Here is a 26,340-nt window from a genome sequence, read left to right on the forward strand (position 1 = left end):
AAACCTTTAAAGACAGAGAACAAAAGTTACCATTTTAATTAAACATTTTTAATGAATTTTAAATGAGTTTAAACGTTTAATTAAACATTTTAAATACATTTTATGATTAATTACCGACTTAAGCCTTTTACATTGAATGAAGAACCCATTTAACAAAAAATCAATGAAGTCAATGCTACAATGTGTTCCTTAACCATCTACAGTTAAACATAGTTCAAACATATTAAGCAGCATTTCAAACATCATAAAAGTAAATAAAACATTTCACCAACCATTGGACTGAACCTACGAGTGAGTGAACTTGGAGTGTCTTCTCTGTGAAGTTTGTTTGTCTAAATGACTGAGGACCTCCATGTCTTCACAGGTGCTCCAATCAGTGACAATAACTGATCAGGTGATAAGCAGCCGGTTTGCTGCTGCTGGTGCATTTTGGGAAGTGTAGTTCTTTGAGACTAATTTCTGAGATTCAGCTCAACAGTAAGTCTTAAAATTAGGCAACAATAACACCGTGTAATTATTTATTTTACAAAAACTTGTCAGGCACTGCTAATCAAATGTCTCTGATTAACTGATCGTCAGCAAGTGTGATCACCTCTGTAAAAGCAGAAGTTTTGGCAGTTTGAAGAGTGTGTGGTTGAATTATCAGAGCAATATCAAAGCTGTACATCAAATATTGCAATCCACACAACATAATGGGAGAGATATCAGAGTTCAAAAGAGGACTAATTGTTGGTGCGCATCTCGCTGGCTCATCTGTGAGCAGGACAGCAAGTCTTTGTGGTGTATGGAGAGCTATGGTATCCAGGGTAATGTCGGCATACCACCATGTAGGACGAACCACATCTAACAGGAGTAACTGTGGACACAAGAGGAAGCTGTCTGAAAGGGATGTCCAGGTAAGGATTGCATCCAAAAAAACAAAACTAAAACAAAAAAAAAACGTCTGGAGCTCCACAGTCAATACTCACGGTATAGTCAAACCTTTGGTCACTCGTGCCAATGCCAAATGTCAGTTTCTGTGGTGCCAACAGTGCAAATCTTGGGTTGTGGATGATGTGAAACATGTATTGCTCTATGATCAGTCGACCTTCACTGTCTTTCCCACATCCGTGGGAGTTACAGTGTGAAAAAGCCCCATAGATGTTTAACACCCAGACTGTTGCTGGCCAGACTGAAGCACAGGGTGGATCAGTGATGGTTTGGGCTGCGATATAATGTCATTCCCTACTGGGCTTGATGGGTGCATCGCTGCCAAGAGCTACAGAACCATTCGGGAGGACCATGTGGACCTAATGGTTCAAACATTGTACCCTGATGTACAGTATGATAATGCACAATACACACAGCAAGACTTGAGACAGAACGGTTTGATGAACATGAAGAAGTTGAACATCTCCCATGGCCTGCAGTCACCAAATCGAAATATTTTTTGGGCCAATTTGGGGTATTTTGGAGGAGCAAGTGAGTATATATATATGTATATGTATGTATATTGAAACAGCCTTTGGCCAGAACAGAACATTTTATACTGCTTGATATGATGCCATTAGTATCATATTGACAAACTATCATATTTATTAATATTTTCAACTAGTTTTTATTATGTATTATATTATTGCCATTTTAATTTTAGTTCGTTTTTAGTAATTTTGTTGTTTCTGTCATTATATTTTTTTAAAGTTTCAATTATAATCAGTAAACTAAATGAAATGTTGCCTTGGAAACGAGCAAAATAAAATGAGTTTAAGTTTCTATATAGTTGATTTGATTTGAAATAACTATAATAATTGCTGGATTCAATACATATTCCATTGAAGTTCATATAGAAAAATGCTAATGAAATTTAATGGTCTTAAAGAAAACACACTCAGCCACAAGATTTTGTTTTAAGAACATCTCACCCTCTTTATTAATGTGACATTTATCAGATGAGAATTATGGTCGCATGAAGCATCTGTTGAGATGATGCTTATAGCTTGAGGTTTCATTTCGTTATATTTTGCTGTTGTTTTCTTAAAAAAAAACACATAATGAGCTGTGGAAAAAACCAGCCACAATACTAAACAGAAGAGCTGAAGACAGGAGTAAACAAAGAAAAAAAAAAGCGCAGGAAACAGAAATCAGGTCATATTGACAGATGCAAGCTGCGAGGTCATGAAACTTACATATGTACAAATTTTGGAAGAAAAAAACACATTTCGAATTGTTGTGTAACTGCATGTGCTATGATACTGAACCTACATTTCCAAGCATTATATTTCTGAATGAGGGTCATTATGTTAAAACTATAAATTGTGCATTCATTCTCTGGGCAAATAATAATAAACACACTAAAACAAAAATAAAACCAGACTAAAACTCAAAATCCAAAATTTACAACAGTATTCATATCAACACCTAATGAAGCAGCTGTGTCATTCTGATAGTGCATCCAAGACTCTGTTCCGCCCTACAAATCCTGACCGAAACCACATGAACGGAAAAATAATTTACGCATCCAGAAAAACAAATGCTCATGTAGTCCAGCTGAATTCAAAGAGCACGATCGTGTTTGTTTAATGCAGATTTGAACCCATTCAATTCATTTGACCATGGGGAATAAAGCAGGCTGGATGGAGGTGAGATCAGATTCAAGTTTCAAGACGCCACTAAAGCCGACGAACAGAGACGGATGACGTGATTCCATGTTCTAACTTCAGGGTGTACAGATGCCATTTGAATAGGTGGAGCTTTGTTTTTTCATTCAAATGCACAACCAAGCGGCCACACATCCACGTATGTGCAGAGCGGGCGGGAAAACTGGACTCAATGGCACAAGTACACATCACACACTCGCTCATGCAAACAAAAGTGACAGTAGTTTCCAATCCAAGCCTTTTGTTTTCTTTAGGACAAACAACTAATAGATCAAACAAGAGGGAGAGAAAAAATAAAAAGCAACAAAATATTCACAAAAGGAAAAAGTCAGATTTTTGTTTTCTTCCCTACCAGGGAATTGCTTAAAATTCTTCTTTATAAAAGAAAAATAGATATTTATATATCTTTGTACATTTATATACACAAGGTAAAGAAGGATGGACTAACGGAAATGATCCTTCTCCGTCCAACATTTCCCAGAATTCTCTTTGACCTCACATTGCCTCTATACATCTAAAGAGAAAGCCTGCTCTTCCTTGTTCATATTTCTCTCTGTTCCACTAGTTATTGTTATTTAGAGCAGGAGATCTATTCTATTCTGGGATGGAGTGCGTGTCTGTTCCTTTTGATTGGGTCAGCCTGAGTCTGAGTCACTGGTGTCGGAGGATGAGGAAGAGGATGACGATGAGGAGGAGTCTGAGCTGGAACTGCTGGCGCTGAGACGAGACGCCATGGCATGGGGTTCCACCGCAGTGGGCTTCTCCACTGAAAGAGAAAGAGATCATTTCATTTAATCCGTCTTAACCTGGTTCTGATTGATCGTCTGTGAGAAACTCAGTCCCTACCTTTGGTTTTCTGTGGTTTCTTGCCGGAGTTGAGCTGGCCGCTGACGTCCTGCAGTCTTTTCTCCAGCTCTCTCTTCTTCTCCAGAGTCAACTCCTCACGAGATTTACCCGCAGCACCTTTGACTGCAACTGGACAACACACAACGCACATTTGGTCAGATTTCAAATTTTTAAAGTCTTTAAGTCAAGTTACCTTTATTTATATAGCACATAATACAATACAGATTGTTTCGAAGCAGCTTTACAGTGATAAACAGGCAAATGATGATCAATGAATGAAGGCGCTCTAGAAAGACAATGGTGTCATTGTTCAGTTGATCAATTATAGAATGAGTTTATTGTATCTATAAAGCAGCTCTGGAGAAAACAGTGATGTCATCATCCAGCTCAGTTCAGTTCTCATCCGATAGTGTCAGTGCAGTCAAATCAATAGTATTGCAGAATATTAAGTCATATATGACATAATCAGACATGGGAGTCTCTACCTGTACAAGAGGCTAAAATGTTCAATCAAAGATACAATAAAAGTAAATGAGAGTAGGGAAATAGCATTTAAAAAAACTAACATTTCCATTTTTATTTAGGTGGCTATTTATTAGTCATGCATCAGCTAAACCACTTAATTTGCAGTCTTTTTGAGGGAATCAGCATCTATGTGATTTTGTTCACACAAATGTTAGTTCACTCTAGTGAACAAAATCAACTGACGGTCAATCATTTTCATTTGCAGTGGCTTTGATTCCCAGGGAATGCATGAACTGATCAAGTGTATAGCTTGGATACAGTCACTTTGACTAAAAGCATCTGCCAAATGCATAATTTCCCAACTTCTGCCCATTTGTCATTTGCTACCATTAAATTATATAAAATATTAATAAAAAAAAAAATAATAATAATAAATAAATAAAAATTATATATATATATATATATATATATATAAAAGAATGCATATACTCCTATCTAAAGAGGAGCCAATATAATATATTAACTTAATAAATAAATAAATAAATAAATGTTTCTATTCAATGGATCCTGAAAAACCTTTCTAAAAAAAAAGAAAATATCACAGTATCCACAAAAATATTCAGCAGCCCAACTATTTCCAACATTTATAATAATAATAAATGTTACTTGAGCAGGAAATTAGCATATAAGAATGATTTCTTAAGGATTATGTGACACTGAAGACTGAAGTAATGATGCTGAAAATTGCTTTACCATCACAGGAATAAATGACATTTAAAAACATATTCAAATAAATTTTAAAAATCGTTGTCTTAAATTGTAATAATTTTTAACAATATTACTATTATAACTGTATTTTTTGATCAAATAAATGCAGTCTTGGTGAGCATAAGGGACTTTTTTTTTTATGTTTGAAGGGTAGTGTATTTTTCTTTTTTCCTCATGCCATGTATTAATTCAACATTGTACCTATATTGACTCAAGAGTCACATGGGAAATGACTCAACATCAGTGGGAGAATGAAAGAACAGCATTGTGTTTGTTCACAGAAGGGTAAAGAGCGGATGACTCTACCTGTGGAGTGTGCTGAATAAACCCAGGCAAGGTGGGGCTACACAAAGCATTATGGGTTAAAGTCTAGCGTCAGATTCCCGTTAGCTCCTCAAGAACAAACATTCTTTTTTCAGAGTGACCTAATATCTTTTCTTCCAAACCAACTACACTACATAAATCCTATTTAAATTAAATGTGCTCTTACCATAAGGTTTCCGTGGTTTCTTTCGTAAACACATCATGACGTATCGCTCTAGTTCCCGTAGCGTGGAGGGTTTGAGCGTCTCAAAGTCGATCTCGATCTCCTCTGGGTTGGTGTCCCGCAGCGAGGGCTCTCGTGATTGGATGATGTGGACCACGCGGCCCAGTTTCTCGCCCGGCAGCCTGTTGATGTCCAGGCTGAGCTGGCGCTTCTCGTCGTAGCTCATGGGGCTGGTTTCCTCCTCTTCCTCAGAGTCGTAGTGTGGCGTAAGACCACCGTGGCTCATGGGTAGGGAGTTAAACGATGCAGCTTGAGATTTCTTTGAAGATCTAAGGGAAACATGAGAAAGAATAAGATACGTTTGTTTTTGTTGATGATTTATGAATTAGCAACTGTGTAAATCAGTGGGTAGAGACATACTTGCTCTTGTTGCTCTTCTTACTGGAGCCCTTCTTGCCCTGAGTGGAGGTCGCGGCTTTGCTGTTGCTCTTGCTCTTTGGTGTCTTGGACAGTTTTGGTGTTTTCGGCGGCCGAATGACCACCTCATCCTCCATCATGCTCCTGGCCCGCTTGTGTTTTTCCGGCTTCTTCTTTTTCTTCTTGTCTTTCTTTTCTTTCTTCTTCTTGGGCTTGACGATGGGCGTAGAGGACAGCGCGGCCAGCTGCTCGTGCACCGCCCTCAACTGCAGACAAGCGAGTGAATGAGTGTCACTGTGTGTCTAAACCCACGGCCACTGCAGCTCTCAGTAAACGTACAAATACGTCAAATCTGTCAGTGCCGCTTTAGCGAACTTTGTTGGAAAAGTTCAGTCGCTACCTGTGTACACACCTGTTCCTGAAGCTGGGCCAGGCGATGCGCTCTCTCCTCCTCACTGTCAGAGCTCGGGCTGCTCTCGCTCTCACTCTCACTGCTCACGTCACTCTCTGACGACGAGGAGGAAGAGGAGGAGGAAGAGGAGGAGTGACCGCCCAGGCCGCCGCCCAGGGACGCAGGTGGGAGGGAATCCAGGGGCTCGTCAGGCATCTTGGCGAAGCGGAACTCAAAGACGTCCTGAAATAGAGAGATGACCATTTTAATATACAACTTTGGACATGCTTACTTTTAGTGTAAAGAAAAGGAAGAAAAGTAGGGCTGCATGATTAATGGTACTTAAATCGTGATCACAATTTCAGCTTTGCTCGATAAAGCAAGGATAATCGTCTGCGATATTGGCCGACTGGTTATTTATCCTAATTTTTTTTTTTTTAATTTTGACATTTGTTATCTTGCAGTGGTTACAAGCCTCCCACTAACTTTCATTCTTGGGGTTGCCCGATGACAAGACTAAATCTGCAAGAAAACCTTCTAAACCTTCGAAATTGCTGTTGCTGAATAAAAGCACTTGTGCAACCTCTGTGCTACAATACAAAGTTTTTTTTTTTTTTGTTGTTTTTTTTTTAAATAGAAAAAGACACTAGCATAATTTGGAACTAATATCAAGAATTTCAGTTTTAGCTTTTAGCAGAAGTTTCTTAAGGTTTTATCATTTTTGATAATGTAGAGGGTGTGTTAATGTATATGACAACTATAATAAATCAGGAAACTAGATGATATTTAAAATAAATCCTGAGTATGAGTCGACAATCTCTTGATTTGTGTTTGCACAGTGAGAAATGAAATGAGAACAATCGTGATAAATACTCACGATTATAATTTTTCAGCAAAATAATCATGATCGTGAAGTGTCCGTACCTGTAATTTTCGGGCCATGGACACCACATCGTGATCTGGGGGATTGTACTTGTAACAGTTTGAAAACATTAGCCTGATGTCAGCAGCAAACTGCAATGCATCCCGGTACTCCCGATGATCCATTTTCCTCTGCAAGATTGAGAAATACATGAAGATCTGATTGTGCACATGATGGCATTTTTAAACGGTTATGCATCTAAAACTCTTCGACGCGCACCTTTATAGTGCTCAGATCCATGGGACACTTGATAATATCGTGATAGTCGTGCAGTCCCAGTAAGGAAACATCCACCGGCTTGTAGAAGGGCCAGGCGTAGGCTGTGTGCTTCTTCGACAGCAGTTCCTTGAGAATGGTGCTGCAGTACCGAAGCTGCTGGGTCAGCCTCCCACGCCGCACTGGCTGGTGTTGGTTCTGGGAGTCGGGCAAGTCTTTCCGCGGTGGCTTGATGGGCCTGCCACTGCCACCTCGTCTTGCCGGAACTTTGTCTCCGACCAGGCCTCCGCCAAGACCCAGGTTCAGGCCAAGGGACAGGCTCTGTTTGGGGTCTGCACCAAAAGCAGAGATGGTAAGCGGGGAGTCACATCCGCCCAAGCCGAGACCCATGCCACCTATACCCATAGCCAGGGGCATGCCTGTGGTGGTGGGGGTGGTCGTGTCTGCCTTGCGCTTGACGCCCTTTTTCTATTGAAAAGATAGAGAAAGGAAAAATTAGCTACATTGCATCTAATATGCAAACAAGCACATTGGTATTTCAACTAGCCTATGCTGCATCTGAAAACTAAGTGTGTATAAACAGTTTGTTTTAGAAATAAGTGGTGTTCTTACCTTTGCAGTAGGTTGAGTAGGTGGCAGGCCCAGCAGTGCAGGGGTGCCATGTGAAGTGGGAAGTAAAGTCTTGGTTATAAGCATCTGCGGTGGGGTGGACAGGACCGAGTCGGGGGTGTCTGGAGTGGGAGGGGAGTAGGACGACTGAGATACAGAAGATATAGCGGGGACCTGATGAGCTGTTGTGAATCCACCGGAAACTAAAAGTGAGACGGGGAAAAAAAATTGCATAAGCAACAAGACAGACAAACAGCCAATAAACACCCGCAACAACTGAATTTCAAACAAAGCGTTTGTAGTAATTTTTTTACAATGCTTGTTGATTATTTAAAAAGAACAGTTTCTAGTTGATTAAATATTGTAGAACTGAGCATTCACTAGAAACACAAATCAACATATAAAATGTATTTAATTAAAAATAAAAGAAAAAATTACATATATAATATATATATATATATATATATATAATTTAATATAAAATATAGTTTTATTAGTATTAAAAATTATAATTATAAAATTATTGCAAAAGTATACTTTTATTAATAATATATAGTTTTATATTTTAAATGCCTATACATATACATATATATATATATATATATATATATATATATATATATATATATATATATATGTATATATATATACACACACACACACATATACACACATCCAGGTAGATTTAACCACACAATCCTGTCAGCTCAGTTTATTCAGGGTCATCCTATATTTTTCTCAGCTTGTTCTTACTTGATTTCTGGCCTTTCTTAATTTTCCCCGGTTTGACCCTAGGGACAGGTGAGGGAATCTCTTCTTCCTCTTGGGGCATCTGTGCAACCTTCTGCAGGAAAGCCTTCTCCAGAGACTGGGCCATCAGGACGATGTCATCCGTTGGCTATAATAAACAAGACTTTTAGATCACATGGCAGTCTCTAGACAACACTACTGATGCACCATAACAGGCCGGGGACCTGAGCCACACAATGGAACAACAAAATAACATCAAGCTCTGAAAAAACAAGTTTGAGCACTAAAAGAAGGTAAAAACTAAACATAAATGAACTGACTGACCTTGTTGTAGATGTAGCAGTTGGTGAACATGGTGTTGAAATCCTGCATGCACTCGCTGGCACTGCGGTAAAAATTGTTCTCTAGTCTTTTCTTGATGGTCCCCATGTCCATGGGCTGCTTAATGATGTTATAATAATCCTGCGTGAGAGAAGAGATGAGCAAAAGCTTGTGTTTAGACTCATTACTTGCCATCTTGTTAAATATTTAAACTCAGAACTAAATAACGTGTCTTAGGGTCTGAGAAACAGTCCAATCTGGAACAAGAACAAACTTACAGGGAGGTTGAGCTTGGAAGCGTCCACTGGCTCATGGAAAGGCCAGGCGAAGTGATGCCTCCACAGGGTCTTCTGTAGAGCCTTCTGGAGGAACTGCAGTTGGTTGGTCATGCGGCCCTGTCGATTGGGGTCCCGTACAGGAGGTTGAGGGGGTCCGGATTGGGGTACCTGGGGCAGAGCAGGTCCTTCAAACCCTTCATACAGCAGCGACGGCTTGCGGATGCGCTTGCCGGGTCCGGAGATGGTCTGATCCATCATCATGACCCCCTGCATGCCGTCGCCCCCGCCCAAAGAGCTGTGGAGAACAGGAACATGAGGGTGAGTCGTGTGAGAAGAGCCAGTAGAGAACATTTCAGACTGGTTTCACAGACAGGGCTTAGATTAAGCCAAGAGTAGGCCTTAGTTAAATTAGGACATTTAAATAACTTTTAGAAACATGCCTTAGAATCTTAAGACAAAACAACGGCACTGACATGTTTTAAGATATGTCAGTGTAAGATGCTTTTAGTTAAGACAACTCAAACATGCATTTTAGTCTGGGACTAGGCTTAAGCCTTGTCTGTGAAACCAGGCAATAGAGGCAATCAAATATTATATCATATCAAATATTGGATTATTGTTTTATACCCAGACAAATTTGAACTATAGGCTAGAGACAGAACGACGGACAACTTAGTGATTTAATTAAATGAAATATGACGAGTCAGCATAATCACAGTACACTCATCATGACTCAAACTCTTGACTAATCATGTTTTGCTTATGTGCACAGAGCATGAAAACACAATCGCCCTTCCAGCAGTTCATCTGTCCGGTCATGAGTGAGTTATGCTACGACTCTTTCTAAACCAATACACCACAGTCCAACTGGAAACTGGTGGCATGACCTTAAACAGACTTAACCTAGATCAGGTCATGTTTGTGTTTATCTGAGGAATTAGCCAATGAGTGTGCAGCTTTCAAAACAAATAGTTTGAAGCACAAATCAATTATTCCTGTTGGCCTAAAATGACTATTAATTCACAATGTTTTATTATTAAAAGGCAAGTAAATATAACAATTATCTGCCAAGCGAGGACAATTATCCCACAACTGTATTAACACATTTAAACTTTATTTTATGTACATTTAATGCTCATTATAAAATGATCTCCAATAATGAACGCTGTCATTACAATTGTGGAGGTTAAGTCGGTTTAAAAAACAGAAACAAATATGACTTATCATGAGCTCATGTATACAGGAATGTACTCCTAGTGGGCATTTAAATGCCATTGATCCACAAATTGCTCATGTAAAACTGCACTACCCTGACTCATTATTAAATATACAATAAATGTGCTTTAAATAACCTGAGAGTATAAAGAATTTCACTTCCTCCATGAGACTTACCTTCTGAGGCCTGTTCAACACTTTAAAAAGGGCAAGTGGACAGCACCCAATAATTTATCATAAGTGCTATATTAAATGCTCTTTGGATTCATTTATTTAGGACTGCTCAGACTGCACACAATGATGCAATATTTGTAAAAACGTTGCATCTGTAACGTTATTTTAATATGAAACCAAACTAAAAAAAGTTAAGGTGGGTGTTCAACTCCTGCAGAATGTTGTCAATCTCATGCCTTCCAGTCAGGATCTGTAAGTGAAGGTTTGCATTCTCGCCCCAGTATGGACTCTTGAGTGAAATTTAACTTACTGAATGCAGACATGCTGCTTCAAAATAAACTTTGAATAAATCTACCACACAATAGCTAAATACATTTTCAGCTTTATAAATATTTAGTCATGCTGATAAAACATTAAACAACTTTAAATTTAATAATTTAATGTTTTAATGTACATTATAAACACTGCTAAATGATACAAAAATCACAAACAGTTGACATTGAAAGCGTTTTATTTTCAGTCAAGTAAATTGTTGGATTACAAACAATGTTTGGAAAAACAAAAACATAATATGTCTAATTATTCTGTCCCATATACAGCATGCTGGTTGGGAGGGGTGGACGGCGGGAATCATGCGGCTCATTTAACTACGCGCGTTGCTAATCAACAAAAAGCGAAACAACTCCACAAATTCAGTGCTGTGCCATTAGACTTCACAAATCAATGACACTCGCCACCAAACGAAGGCGTGAGGTGATCAAATAGGATTGAGCGAAACTGCAGCCTTCACGCGTGTAAAATGTTGACAAAAGTCCACGTGGTGTGAGGCGGAAGTTCAACTTTTAAGATGAGTTTCAGAATGACTAAAACGTGAAGGAAAAAAAAAACGAAAAATTGTTAACATACGAACCTCAAAGTAATCCAAAAACATTCAAACTAATATAACGTTAAGATGCGGCAAAACAAGTCACAAAACACCTAATAAATAAATGATTTTTTTTATAGTCAAGGCGCCGCCTTATGACCTACATCAATACATAACAGAAACACCATATCGATCATAACAAGCCTTTCCATTAAGCCAGACAGTGCTTCATGTTAACGTTAATCTACCGATCATATTCACAGCCACATGTTCACTGTAACGCACTCGCGGAAGAAATTACCGATGCACTGTAATAACGTTATAACTTAAGCAGTTGATATTCAACACACCTCCGAGTCTTAATAATAACCCAAAACACATTTATAATATTTTTTTTGTAGCGTGTCCGCAACCTTTATGACCAAAATATACTGGTCACTGTTAGCATTAGCTTACCATGCTAATTTCACGTTTGCATCCTAGCACTTTATGTTAACGACATGCGATCAGTTATACAATTCAAACAATCTCTCATATGAAAATGCGGTTGCATTACTCAATCTTGGCAGTCTGAACACCGACAAATTTGTCAATAAACAAACTGCCCGTCTCAGGGAGCGAAAACGCGCATGCGCGCTAAACGCGAGCAGCTGCCCGTTAAAAAAACAGACTTTAAAACTTGAAGACTAGTGGCGAACTGACGTTGTAAAAAAATAAAGTCTCTGCAACACCACTGCCTTTAGAAAGTGCAAGTCAATGCAGTCGTATTATTCCGGTATAACGTTATAGTTATTGCGACAGGACGCAAGTGATTAAAACAGAATAATTCCGAAAGATGCCGAATTATGACAATAATCCAAACAACATTTTCGTTCACAGAACAAGTGCAATGTCATTTACTCCAACCGGTACCTGTCAAAGGGCGGGCTAAAGGCCGTCTCCATCGGGATGGATCCGGATTCGGTTTATGAACCGGTTTCGTTCGAATATCCGAGTTTCGCGGCCTTGTTTTTCTGACTTCCTCTATCCTCCAGCGCAGCGCTACAATGAAATGGCGAGGCTGAGGCTCCGCCCGACTTTTTATAAACCCATCGACGGCTCCATTGGCTGATGTAACGCCATTCGTACACGCCTACGCGTATTCTATTGGCCACTCAACCTGTCTGTCAAATAGGCCACGCCCGCGCATCCCCCGGAGCACGATTTGTGGATTTAAATCATATTTCGCAAATAAAACACTTGTCTAAGCAACACCGCTACTATAACCAACATACAGTGAAACATTTTAGCGAATAATTTACAACACTTAAGGTTGCGCTACCATTTCCAGAAATACTGCGTTTCTCAAGAGTTGAGTGTTACGTCAACAGACTTCGCTGATTGGTCCTCCAAAACTAAGGCGCGTTTACCCAGGGCAGGTTGGAAAAACGCCATTGGTTCACCAGATTAGTCACGCGTAACAGACAAATGCGGCACATACACGTACGGTACAGAACACCTCGCCTTGCGCTGTTGCTCATCGACTGCCTGGGAAAAAAATCAACAAAAATACTACATAAAAAATCAAACGTCTAAAGGCAACAACGTGATAGTGCTTCGTCCCGAAAATAAAACGGGGAGGAAAATAACAAAGCAGAGAATTGAACGCCAAAAACAATATTATACAATAATGTTTTAATCGTCCCATTAACGCAATGTAAAAAACACCATATATCGATCTCAAACCCATGCTAAAGCTGACAAAAGGCGCTGTCCTTCTCTGTGTCGATTCAACATGGCCTACAAGGAGTGTCCTCCATAAATGACGCAGCAACTTTAGTCCTTCGAACGACGACCAGCAGTGTTAACACACTATTAATGGACCAAAATATATACAAAACACACCAAATTAGACAGAAATAACCTAAATGTTCGAATTACGTCGAAAGTTTAAACAAAATCCTGGAAAAACAACTAACTTACTGCGTTTAGGCCGACGTCGAGCTCTACCTACTACCACAGCCAAAATCATCAATAACACTCAAAATACGTTTGATTCGCCTCTAATTTTCTAGCTGTTTTGATAAAAGCCAATCATTATTTAATAATCTTGTCGAGGTTTTTAAATCAGCCGAGTTAACATTTAGAGGACACAAACTACATTGATTTAAATATTCTCTTTCCAGAAGCCATTAACAATTGTTAGACGCCTAAAAGTAAATGTCTTGGCAAAATAACCAACATTTTAAAATGATCTTCAAATTAAAAGAGTTTAGGACAACATATTTTTAGAAAAATGTACTGCCGCCCATCCCCCACTGCCAAGGTTACATATTTGAAACAATGTCATACATTGTGGGAAACATAAGTACAACACTAAACAGGCCAAATTATTAGTTATCTATAAATTATTTAAATTAAAGCGCTTAATTTAAATTATTAATGTTTTACAACAACTACATTTGGAAATAAATCCAAATATCTTAACATATACCTCTATCCAGATTAAGTGAACCTAAAATAAAAAAGGAAAAACAAAATATGTCGAAATCCTCATTGTTGGAAAAAATCCTGATTTTCTTCTTGTCTTCAGCCACGTTTCTTTATTCAACACATTTCCCTCAAACATGTCCGACTTCTTCTTCCCCATTCATTGGATCGAAGTGGGGGCAGGGAGAGTCATGTGATCACCCACACAACTACTCGCGTGGCTTAAAACTGGTTTTGAGCAGGAACTCCATAAAACGCGTCTTCCTTTTAAATACATTGCATACAGAGAGCATTCCCTAGCGATCAAATACATGATATTTATAAAATCCATCAAATGTAAACGAGTAATTAGTCAGCAACGTTGATAAATCCAGAACAAAGAAGATATGGCTATCGTTGGTGCGCCATGATTGGATGGAGCAGATCACGTGTCTCGAAAACCACCGCGCCATCGCAAAAATTAAACCTGATTATTTTTCACCGAGATTATCTTCTTGGAAAAATGTAATCCGATTCCTTTAGATTCCTTCCAAATGCTCTGAATACTAGAATTCAGTTGAGTAAACGCAAAGCAAAAAAAAAGTTTATTTGGAGCACGAGAAATCCACGTAATCAATAGCTTTCATCTCCCTTGAATGTAATCCTCTCTGCGCATGTGCAGTTTCATCTGACTCCCCTCCCCCCTCGAAACATCAGTGTCTGTGAGCTAAAATGGGAAACTTGTTCTGTGACTAATTATTTAGACTCATTTCAAAATAGCTACATTGAAACTGAAATAAGTTTGGGAATATTCAGTGCATCCTTTTAAAGTTCCAACAGAGGCGAATATTGAAAAACAAACTTTAAATCTAATAAGCAACTGCTAATGCTGTGATCACACTGTTGGTATTTTGCAATATATTGTTGACTACATTATCCTGCTTACACAGCCACATCCCATGTTTTCCCAAGATTTTTTTTCTACCAGGAAATGTTTTTGGAAAGATGCAGATAATTATTCCTTTTTTCATTAGATTTTTAACATTTATATAGGCTATAATTTATACATCAAACATGTTAAAATATATCCGACCTAAATCCTAAATGTAGCCTAATTTAATTATTAGTTAACAAAATATCACGTTCAGAGGCTTACTTTTAAAAGAATACATTTGAATATTTGTCAGGTTACAGGTAGTTATTTGACTATCTTGTCCTATACCACAACATCTGTTAGAACACCATAACAAATGGGAACGCACAAGCCTGGCCTGTCACTCATGTCCCACGAAAGTGAGCGCAGACAACACTAACCCAGTCTGACTCAGCGTCACAAGGCAACTTGGCCAGCAGGAGAAACGGTTGCTATGGAGGCTCTCGCTCACACACTCTTTCCTTTTCCTAATAGCTGGCTGTTCTTGGCAATAGTGCTGAAGGAAAGCACACTTTTACAGTCACTGCAATGCTTGATGTTTAGTTTAGATGGGGAGGATGGTCATTGGTCTAGTTTTTTTCAGTTCAGTCTTTTCTACTTCAAATAGTTTTATTGCATTGTGTTAACGTGCATTGTTTTAATTCCATAAAAATGAAATTATATTTTGAAAATGTATATAGCCTATTCTAATTCTTATAATCTTATAAATATAGTTCCCATTCTCTATTGAGCCTTTCAAAAAGGACCAAAATGTAAGATTTAGGTATTTTTAATTGCACAAATATGCATCACATTACATATTTTATATTGTTTATGTTAAAATTGTGTAATCCAAATGGATGGACAATTCATACGCATTTCAAATGTATAAGTCTTAAATTTAGGTCAAAATATTTATTAGTGTACTCATTGCTGATTTAAGCAGCACAATAAGTAACGGTCAGATGAAGCATACAACTTCATTTTAAAGAGCTCTTATTCTGTATGTAATATTTCCCGCCTTAGAATCTGTTTCAGTTCTCCTTTCACCGGGCGTATCTGACACGGCAACGACTGCTAGAAGCCCATTTGAGGTCTTATCTGTGAAAACCTCACTAGTCTTATAATTGTAGAGCTATTAACAGTGATTCTCACAGTAATTTGCACTTCTATACTGAACTCAGACCAATGAATGCCAATGGCTCTACTCTGCACAGGTGTGAAGTGTTGGTATGCAGCACTATTGTTGCATTATCACAGTATATTGTACCTATGCAAAAGAGAATCCACCAATCCCTTTGCAATTATGTGCGCTTTTTTAAACCAGACTGGTTGTTGTCCAGGAGGTTATTCATTGTAAGAAAGGTAGAGACTTGGTTGAACACGACTCAAATGTCAGCAGATATGTTGCTGAAAGGGAAGCACAACATCAATTCAAGCTGTATGCAATGCATCTTGAGCCAACCAAAGCTATCAAACAAACAGTTATCAGATTCCATCAGGCATTATACAATATATGTAATACTTTTATTATACATTATTCAATTTTGCATTAGGCAGGAGCTACAGTGGTGGGAAATAAAAAAAAAAAAAACATAATTCAGAGAAGTAACTTAGAGTATAAAGTAAATTAACAGCAATTCACTTGCAACATCACTGATGTTATTATATAAGTTTTTTATTTATTTATTCTCTGTTGTGCTGTCTCTCTATTAAAAATCCCACAAGTGAGAGATTCTTTTTTTGCTAAGAATAGTTCTTATGTGTGCAATGTTATCTATCAGAATGATGAACAAATAATTAATAAAAACTGAATTAGAGAAAACTAAATAAAATAATATAGAATACTTTTGGATAGCATTTTTTTTTTTTTTTTACTTTATTAAATCTTTCAAATTAAAAACAGGCATTATTATAATTATAATAGATTTCATTGTAATAGTATAATTGTTAAACACATCAACAAGAAGACCAAGCAGAATACAAAAAAAAAAAGAAAAATAATAATGCAATGAATAAATAAAAAATTTAAATTAAACCAAAATATGTAACGCAAATTATAACAAAAGTTAAAATACATTTCAGGGGGTTTATTCATGCAAGTTCCCAGTAATTTATAGAGTTTTAAGGCACTCCTCTTTTTTTTTTTTTTTTTTTTTTGAAGTTTTAAGTATTGAAATAAAATTGTATAATTATATTTTAAATGCCTCAAAACATGCAGAAACTTCAAGAAATCTATATTTGTATAAATAAAACTGTCCATAGTCGGGGAATTTATTTTGTGTGCAACAGTGACATCTAGTGTTTATCATGGTGAAAAACTGGAAAATGTAAAATTCGAGCTTGTGTGTAACAGTGTGTTGAGTAGAATCTTTTCCACATCTTATTTATGATGTATAGTTTTACGTAAAATAGTTTTATGAGATAAACTATTTTTAAGTGTTTCTACAAAATTAGAGTACATAATTTAATCTGGCGTGATGTTGGCAGCATGCAGGACAAAAATAAATCTTTTTGTTAACTAGTACACCAATATCAGTAGAATAGCAGTTTTAAAGGTCATACTGCAGCGTTTTAGGTCCGAAGAATTTGATAAAGATGGAAAAAAAATCCATAACAAAGTATTTATTATATAAAACAAACTTAAATAAATACACAGGCAAAATGGCAATGTAGCAGACACGAACATAACATGGCAATACCCGATGAGAACTGAAGGAGAAAGAGGAACTAAAATACACATTGATACTAAATAACTAACAGCTGTGCTTGTTAAATGAATTTCCATGTCAACGAATTACTGGTGGGAAACTAGAACAAAGGAAACAGGTAACTGAAGAGAAACAAGCTAGTCCATGAAAATTAAACTAACACTAACAGAACATTACAGAATGTCCCCACACGACCCTCCACCGTAAAAGTCCATCCCAGGAGGGAGGGCGGGGGCTCAGGAGGAGGACGAGGGGCCGGTAAAGAGCTGGAGATAGGAGATTATGGTGGCGGAAGAGACCAAGGCAGTGATGATGGTGGGAAGAGTCATGGAGGAGTGAATGGTGGAAAGATCCAAGGAGGAATGGACAGCCAACAAGATCCCAGAGCAACCCAGGAGATGGCCATGAGGAAAGCGACCCACGGTGGCAGTGATGGAGGGAGAAGCCAAGAAGATCATTTGAGCCCAACCGACAGCGATAAGAGAGAGGTACAGGCCCAGGCGGAGTCTGTGGAACCGAGAGACCCGGTGACCGAAGGAGGAGTCCCAGCGACGAGCGGCCGTGGTGGAGCCAGAGTACTTTAGCGATGACAGAGTGAGTGAGGACCGTGCCATTCCTCCTCATCCAGCACCACCAATATTTCCACTGGCACAGATATTGTGACAGGCTCACACACCTAGTCAACTGGGACCTCAAGCTTTGCATTCAAGATGGACTTGGCAGCTGGCACTGGCTCTGTTGTGGGTATGGGTTTTGGCATAATAACGTCTGCAGGTAATGGCTGGGTCTCTCGGTCTGCGGGGGGCTCTGGCTCCCTATTTGCAGTAGACGTGGGTGCTGGGTCTGGCTCTGTGGTGGTGACGGATGTTGAGTGGGACTGGAAGCTAGTGGCGGGATCCTCTTCTACTTTGCCCTGAGTAAAAGAAGATCCGTCGAACTTCACCATACTCCTCCAGGTCTCTTCCTCCTTGAAAAATTTAAATCATAGACCTGTTGGGCTTGGGAAACTCCCCATTGGAGCAATGTTAATGGACGCAATCTCCATAGTATGGTAGTCGTAGGTCAGGTATTCTGTAACGTTTTTAGGTCCGATACATTTGATAAAGCATTACCAGACGTCCTGTTTTTCCCGGGACAGTCCCGTATTTCTGCTCTATTTTTAGTGTTCTAATTATTATGAAAAAAATCGTGTTTTATCCCATATCTCTTCATTCCTAAATAGCCTTTGCTAGGTGATCATATAAAAGTGAGTAGCAGTTTCTGTCACGCAAGAATAGCCTATAGCCCAGTGGTTCTCAACTCCAGTCCTCGGGACCCTCTGCTCTGCACATTTTGTGTGTCTCCCTTATTTAACACACCTGAATCAGATCATCAGCTCGTTAAGAGAGACTCCATGAACTGAACTGAGTGTGTCAGATAAGAGAGACATACAAAATGTGCAGAGCAACGGGTCCCGAGGACTGGAGTTGAGAACCACTGCTATAGCCAATCTCATCATAGTATATTTTGGAGAACAAAATTACCATCCAATCACAATTCCATATCGATAACTTGCAGTTAGTGAAAGCGAGATATTAGAGAGCGCGGCGGAGGAGATGAAGTCAGACGCGAAGATGTCAAAGAATTCCACCCGTATTCCACCATGAGTAATCTGGTCACCCAATAATAGTCTAGTAGCCAAGGTGAACCCAGAAATGTTGAGTACACCAAAGTTTTATTGCAGAAATGTGAAGTATGGGTCCCCAGCATACAGAAATTGCCAGATGCTCATTTGCATATGCTGATCAATTTGCATAATTAGCATCATTAGCTTAATTGTCCATTTTGACCAGATATTTTGAATTGTATGGCAAATTTCTACAATATGTGAGTGGTTTTAGAAGTTTTAGAGGATGCTGATTTCAAATATGGCATTTTCAGATGTTATAGGTCTAGATGTTATAGCATTTTCTAATGTTATTACATATTTTGATTTATTTAGGCATATTTGATTACTTTCAGACATAATTTTAGGTTATTTTTATACATTGTTTTCAGGGTGTAGTGAGGCTGAATTCCCTCCTGACACTTTTGAAGATTCAAAATTGCTTTTTGGATAAACAATGAATCTTTGTTAGGCTGAATGTTATGCATTTCTGGAGGAAAAAGCAATGTGGGTATTTGACGTAACTTGGATCCTGCAACTGTACTATACATATTAATGGGGTAGCTCTTTAAGACACCCAATGAGATGACATCACCTAAGCCCATCACCATGTGTGATCAACGAACTATATACAAATATACACTACATACATGTCATACAAGACAGGCCCAGCAAGTCGCTGGGGCAACGCCCGAATGCCAGAAGGGCTGTCCAGGTTGGTCCACAAGTCGCAAGATCCAACAAGGATCCAGTTAAAACCCCGCCAGAGGCAAGAGTTAAAACTGAGTCTGGGTAACCCGGGTCAGCCCACCAGAGGCAAGGCTAACCAAGAGGGCCTCACCTCCACAACACACAAAGCACACACTGGCAAACCACCTTCAGGCAAACTGCTATGCCTCACAATTAATTAACAAAAGGCAGCCTCATCATCTTCACTATCCTCGTCTGTTCTGTCATCATCTTCTCCAGACATGCTTTGCAGGAACAATAATTGGTACAGGCCAGACCTGCAGCTGCACAGCTGCACTTTGCTGATGTGCAAGGTTTCAACCCGGCTTGGCAACCACAGCTGACAACATCTAACAAAGCAGGAGGAGCAACTGGACTTGAATCCTGGGTGGGCATAATCAGTTCCTCTCCTTCCTTTAGGCCCATCTTCTTGTCCCATTCAAACAAGGTGATATCCACAGCCGGTGGATCAGGCTGATCTGCTGCTTTCCATAGCAGCACCTGTAGGTGGGCACGTCTTCCATGAAGGCACATATTGCGCTATGTAGGAGGTAGTGTCTTCAGTTCTGGGGGCCTTTTGCACTTTCGGTAAATTTCATACCGGGCTGCATCCAAGGTTACAGTTCCTCTGATTGTACAGAGCCAGAAAGAAAGCCCTCGTTGCTTTTGTGATCTGTAAATCTGTTGCTTCTGCCTCTCCAATACAGTGGAGAATCTTACTACGTACGACTCTCATGGCCTAAGTGCAGACACTTTCCCCTTCCCGACAGGATATAGCACAAAGACATCTGTGTCATCACAGAGAATGTGAACAGTTGAAGCCCCATGTCTGACAGCATCTAACATGTATAAGTCAGTGGTTCTCAACTCCAGTCCTCGGGACCCGTTGCTCTGCACATTTTGTATGTCTCTCTTATCTGACACACTCAGTTCAGTTCATGGAGTCTCTCTTAACGAGCTGATGATCTGATTCAGGTGTGTTAAATAAGGGAGACATACAAAATGTGCAGAGCAGTGGGTCCCGAGGACTGGAGTTGAGAACCACTGATATAAGTGATATATCGGCCTCATCATGAGTGTCAATGCTGTCAGCTTTACTGACCATCATGATCTTACTTCCTACATTGAAAGTACACAGGACTTCGCTCAGCCTTTGTTTGTTGTGCTTGTTTTTCAAGACTTTGTCTCGACTAGGTAGAGGTGTAGTCAATGAGAGCTTGTACTCTGTGGAGCTCTCTCCTGCTCTTCTATGTCCATCATGGTCCTTGGCAGACACCTCAAATATCTGTCAAAGATGACAAATGTTTGAGTGTCGTAACAATTAACCCGATGTCCCATGCTGGCTGCAAGATCTGCCACTGTCCCAGATGATGGCCAAACCATGTGATAAATGAGCTGAGATGCATCCACAATGACAACATCTGGTGGCTGGGGATTGCAGACTGGAATTCCGAGCTGCTGGACAAGCACCACCAACAGTCGAGCAAATAATGACTCAAGGTCACAAACAACCTTCCCACTGACCCATTCCCTTTTGATGGAACTTCATAGTCACTACCTTGTTAGAGATGGGTGCATGAAATGCCTCCGGAAGTGATGAAGAAAACGTTTCACACATAGCCTGGCCAATCTTCAGCACATCTTGCACATTCACTTTTTCATCAGCCACCTGTCCATTTATTATGTGGTAGAGCAAAGTGCTCTCTGTCATGAGTGGATTCGTGTTTTTCCCACAGCATCCTCACAATTTTAGAGCGGTCCTCAGCATCCAACTCCCGTCGTGCTTCACCCTCCTCTTTGTGTCTGTTGGACACAGTCTTCTCTGATGCTACTGTATCACTGTACATGTCATCCAATGACTGAGAGAGATGTGAACATATGCCAAATGATTGGATCCAAACTGCAACCTGCTCAGGGTTGGTTGAAATACCCTTCATGCCCCCTGCTCCCTTCCCTTGCCTGATGTATGTCTGCTCCCCAAACATATCGGCACTCACTGCAGGTGCACCATCTGAATGGCGGCACACATGACTCCCGGCAAGAAGGTCATCTTTTGCAATGGAAGGTACTGTCTTGCCTTTTCCAGGACTTCCAGTATCTGCTGATGACTCTTTTTCTCCCTCCTTTAAGAATTCATGAAGAAGAGCATACATAACCATACGGAAGGATCGCATGGCCTTAGGCCAGGCCTTTCCATTGAAGATAGATGCCAGGCTGCCAAATGATGCACCTACCAGCTCCTCAAGGCCTGTTGAATTCATCAGCTCCCCAATTGAGCCAATGAATGACATCAGGGTGTGCATCATTCCAGGGCTGAGCACCACTGATGCCCATCACTGTGGGTCACCCCATTTGATCTAGCAAGCAATCTTGTACAGCTGCATGTCAAATGTTATATGACTGTAGCTCATGCCAAGCCGCTTGAGTGATGTGTCCAGGTATGTAATGGTACGGAGCACTGTATCAGGATGAGCAGGAGGTGAGTCGAGCAATGGTCCAAAGACACTTATAGGGCCCTATCTTGCACCCAGCGCAATTGACTTTGTACACCGACGCATGTTTCATTCCTATTTTGCACCCGCGCAAAGCGCGCTTTTCCCTCCACAGAAGCACGTTGCTAAACTAGGGAATGAACTTGCACTCCCTGGGTGGTTCAGCACAAAAAAGGAGGCGTGTTCCGGCGCAAACAATCCTTGGTGCTATTTTACTGTTCCATAAAACAATTGCGCCACTGGCCAGAAAGAACCTAGTCTAAAGTCAGTGGCGCGTTGCGCGTTGTTCATTATGCTATTTTAAGGGCGCATGCTTGACCATAATGTATAGCGTGCACAACGCGCATACACTTTGATTCTCTAATCTACACAGAAGCAGCAGTTTTCATTTTTGCAAATCATATTATTACAAACGATAGATAGATAGATAGATAGATAGATAGATAGATAGATAGATAGACAATTTATTATAAAAGCATACATCTAGCTTACACATTTACCCACATTATTATATGCCTGTTTAACCGAAGCTAATTTGGGTGTGTTTCTCCATCCCCAATGTCACTTCTCTCTCTTTTACGGCCGTGACGAGAGCGTTGCTCTCCTCGGCTGTGAACCGCTCCTGGTGCGCGCCTGGCAAATCTGCCGTTATAATAGCAATACGCCAAGGAAAAAGCGCGTCTGCTCTTAAAGGGAATGTGAGATGATGCTCTGATTGGTTTATTTCACGTTACGCCCAAACCACACCTATGAATAATGAAGTTGCGTTTCAGATCGTTAAAATAGGAACCATAGTCTTAATTTTAGACACACCTTCATCACTGTGATGATCTTGCACAATATTGTAGGCCGACCAGTCCAGGGGAAGAGGAGTAGTATGGAGCTGACAAAGCCAAGCAGCATCCCTCCTCTGTGCTCTAGAAACCCTCTCTTGGGTGCTCTCTTGGACAGTAGCTGTTCTTGGCACTTCTTTCAGAGCTGGTGTAGTAAGCTTCTTAGGGCCTGTATAATGTTCAGTGGCAAGACTGCTGTTAGCTACCGGACAGAATTTCGCAGCTTGGAGCTTTGTCAGACGGGGTACTTTTAGCGATGTAATCCCACTGTATGGAGTCGCCACAACAGGGAACAGGATCCCTGCAGGATTTTGCACAAACTGAGTGGCCATGGCATGTGTTGTGCAGCAACCATTGGGTGTGAAGACTACAAGATCAAAATGATCACCCCAACTGTGAATAGGGCCAATGCACGTCTCCAGTCCTAATACCCGCAGGTACTTACTGTATCTGCATCATCTGAGGCATATTTGGCAGCTGACTTCCAGAACCGGAGGACCTCATCACATGTTACAACAATACCATGCTCATTTAGGTTCCAAACCAGTTCTGAACTACCATGCTTATGATGAAGTTTTACAGCTAGCCCCAAAGTTGTCTGATTCCAGCTTTTACTGATGTGCTGCTGGATGCATTGAGTAAGTGTGAGTGCTGGTTTGGTCACCATTTCTTCCCTGACTGGAGACAAGTCTTAGGAGAGTTGGACTTATATCTTGAATGACCCTTTCATGCCTAAAGCTGCCAAGGTCGTATTCATGAGGCAATGGAATATTTTGGACCTCTGCCCGCACTTTTCTGACAACCTTGTTGACATCATCATCGTCGTCATTGGAGAAGCCAGTTTGTCCTACTAATTTGAGTGATTTACCAATGTACTGCCTAAAGCCAACAATCGTCTGGCATCCTTCAACTCTCAGTACAATAACGGCATCACCATAATAATCACACAGGTTGGCTAGCATTTGCTTCCAACACAAACTCCCAGAATTAGCTACAAAAACATCATGTAATTCGGAGACAGTCCAAGTCACTGACTTGTTTGCACTCATGTGGTCTATGACCGAAGCTAGGCAGCTGTCAATTGGTTTACTAGCAGTTGCGCTTGAGTCAATAGGTACCTTCATGAAAGCATTGTAACACTTGGAGTGATACTTAGCATCAGCTGCAGGCAGGGACGTGGGAACTATATTGTGAGAGGGGGGCAGGATTCTTGAGGGGGGAGGGGGGGGTAGTGTAGGCCTATAGTAGGCTGTGTTATGTATCCTGATTGACTTTATGATTAGTTAAATCTGTTTTGCACATGCATCGCCACAGAGTTAACCATTTCAGACAGTACCGGACAGCCTATGTCTCGTTCACTTCACGTCTGTGGGCGTTACGCACAGCTCAGTGTGGCCGCTCCAATTTACCTTCAATGAAATATATGTCAAAACGCGTCAAAAGAGGCAATGCATTTACGCAGAGCAGGGTCATAAACGCGCAGAAAAAGTGGCCGTGTGTCTGGAGTTCAAGCGAGCTCCACTGAGCACTCCTTCAGTCTATCCACGGAGCGCTCTAAAGTCGGACAGAGGCTGGTCACTTCCCCGGAGCAGGGCGTGAGCTCAGGGCCTTGCTGAGCTTGGTTCATCTGGTCGTGCTTAAAAACATCGGCTCTGAGAAGCAGTGTTGTGCAGTGTTGGGAGTAACGCGTTACAAAAGTAATGCATTACAGTAACATATTACTTTTTGCTGTAACGCAGTAGTGTAAGGCATTACTAATCAATTTTCAGTAATATTTTACTCGGTACATGTTGTTCAGTAACGCTTGCGTTACAACACACTTTTAGCCCAAAATGTAATTGTTCAAAAAAACAAACAAAAAAAAAACGGGGGAAAAAACAGCAAGACCGCGAGACATTAACGAATGAAAAGTGCAAGTAAGTTATTATCTGTTCGTGGTCAGTCAATAGCCGCGTGTGGTGTCCAAGTTTGTAAATAAAGACTAAATGCAGCTCTGCGCTCGCGCTGGCCAGTGGAAAAGTGGCTAATGGGAGAATATGGTAGAAGAAGAGTGTACATTTGCGAGATGGACGTATGCGCATTAGCCTACTCTGTTTGTTCTGTGTTTTCTTTCTAACCAGTTAGGCTATGTTTAGGTGGTGTTTTTCATCATGTTTTCATCACGCAATCATGTTTTTGATGCGGTGGTGACGCGTACGTAAATGGGTGGCGCTGGCGCTGCCAATAAAAGCACCTAAAAGCTGTCACAAAGAACCGGCAAAAGTTATGATTATGAATATGTCAAATATAGCAAGCAGACATTTTAATTGTTTATTAATAAATAAGTGTTTTCTGTGTCGTTTGCTGAAAAAGTTGATGATGCTGACTCACGATCTTCGCATCGCAGTAGTGAACGCGCCAGAGAGAAATGTACATTTCATACGGATTACATAAGCAGAGAACAGTCTGTTTTCTTTCGTTTTGAATTGTTCTGTTTAAAAGTAGACATATATAAAACTAATGTGGACTGATATTTTTCCAATGTCTGGACTCCTTTATTAATGGAGTAGGCTACATAAACAGACGTTTCAATATATTGGTATTAAATGCATTTTCTGAGAATTTATATTTCAAGTTTTTACTGCAAATGTCGAAATGCGCGCTCTTTGGTCCATCAGTGCTTGAGTCACTGATCACATTAGAATAAAATATCTAATAATAAAATACAAAATTGATTTATGAATGTATGAATGTATATGCTCATCAGTCGGAAATACAAATAAACGCTTTCATTTGTTGTATTTTTGATCCTGAAAGAAAACAGAACAACAAAAGAGCGAATCATAGGCCTACATGGAGTCTGTACGTGTTATGCTTCTTACGCGGACTTTTGGGACTCAGTTTTGAACTGGTGTCAAGGCGCAATGAATGAAATGCACAAATGGTAATTAAATAGAACCCCTGAAATGAACGAGGGAGAGCTGTGTTTTATTTTCACAACATTTCATATTGTTTGGAACATGAAAATTCATAATATCAAGCCACTGAACGAACATATAGAGCCCTATTGAAATAGCATTGACAGTCCAAACATTTAAAGCTATGAACATGCTAGTAGACACATACGTTACTCAAAAAGTGCATTAAACCAAAAAAAAATGTATGCATTTCCAAAGGTGGATCTTCTTTCAGTTGTTTGACTTTTTTATCAGAGTCGAGACATCGATTTC

At 40.0% G+C, this 26,340-nt stretch overlaps 1 protein-coding gene across 4 annotated transcripts; it reads right to left on the reverse strand.

Annotated features, from left to right (window-relative positions):
* Positions 1 to 2,728: 2,728 nt before the first annotated feature.
* On the reverse strand, positions 2,729 to 13,999 carry brd2a (bromodomain containing 2a). 4 transcript variants are annotated; one of them, XM_079880140.1, is made up of 12 exons: positions 13,834 to 13,999; positions 9,107 to 9,401; positions 8,832 to 8,969; positions 8,511 to 8,655; positions 7,761 to 7,960; positions 7,152 to 7,616; positions 6,935 to 7,063; positions 6,032 to 6,253; positions 5,623 to 5,885; positions 5,206 to 5,531; positions 3,483 to 3,611; positions 2,729 to 3,402 (listed from the first exon to the last, which is right to left on the reverse strand). In XM_079880140.1, the coding sequence occupies exons 2-12, from the start codon at positions 9,377 to 9,379 to the stop codon at positions 3,272 to 3,274; spliced, it is 2,421 nt and encodes an 806-aa protein (XP_079736266.1). In that variant the 5' UTR covers positions 9,380 to 9,401; positions 13,834 to 13,999; the 3' UTR covers positions 2,729 to 3,271. The 4 variants fall into 4 exon arrangements, with proteins under 4 accessions (XP_079736266.1, XP_079736265.1, XP_079736263.1 ...); XM_079880139.1 differs by having other exon boundaries at positions 6,020 to 6,253; XM_079880137.1 differs by lacking the exon at positions 13,834 to 13,999 and adding an exon at positions 12,273 to 12,424 and having other exon boundaries at positions 6,020 to 6,253.
* Positions 14,000 to 26,340: the final 12,341 nt, after the last annotated feature.

Source organism: Squalius cephalus (genome assembly GCF_949319135.1).
Source record: "Squalius cephalus genome assembly, chromosome: 8".
Taxonomy (NCBI): domain Eukaryota; kingdom Metazoa; phylum Chordata; class Actinopteri; order Cypriniformes; family Leuciscidae; genus Squalius; species Squalius cephalus.

Excerpts from the sequence above, each read along its gene's own strand:
- brd2a (XM_079880137.1), bottom strand. The coding sequence starts at position 12,304 with ATGGAGACGGCCTTTAGCCCGCCCTTTGACAG. Across the intron at positions 9,402-12,272 it reads TTTAGCCCGCCCTTTGACAG|CTCTTTGGGCGGGGGCGACG; the intron begins GTACCGGTTGGA and ends TGTTCTCCACAG. Across the intron at positions 8,970-9,106 it reads CTTCCAAGCTCAACCTCCCT|GATTATTATAACATCATTAA; the intron begins GTAAGTTTGTTC and ends TCTCTCACGCAG.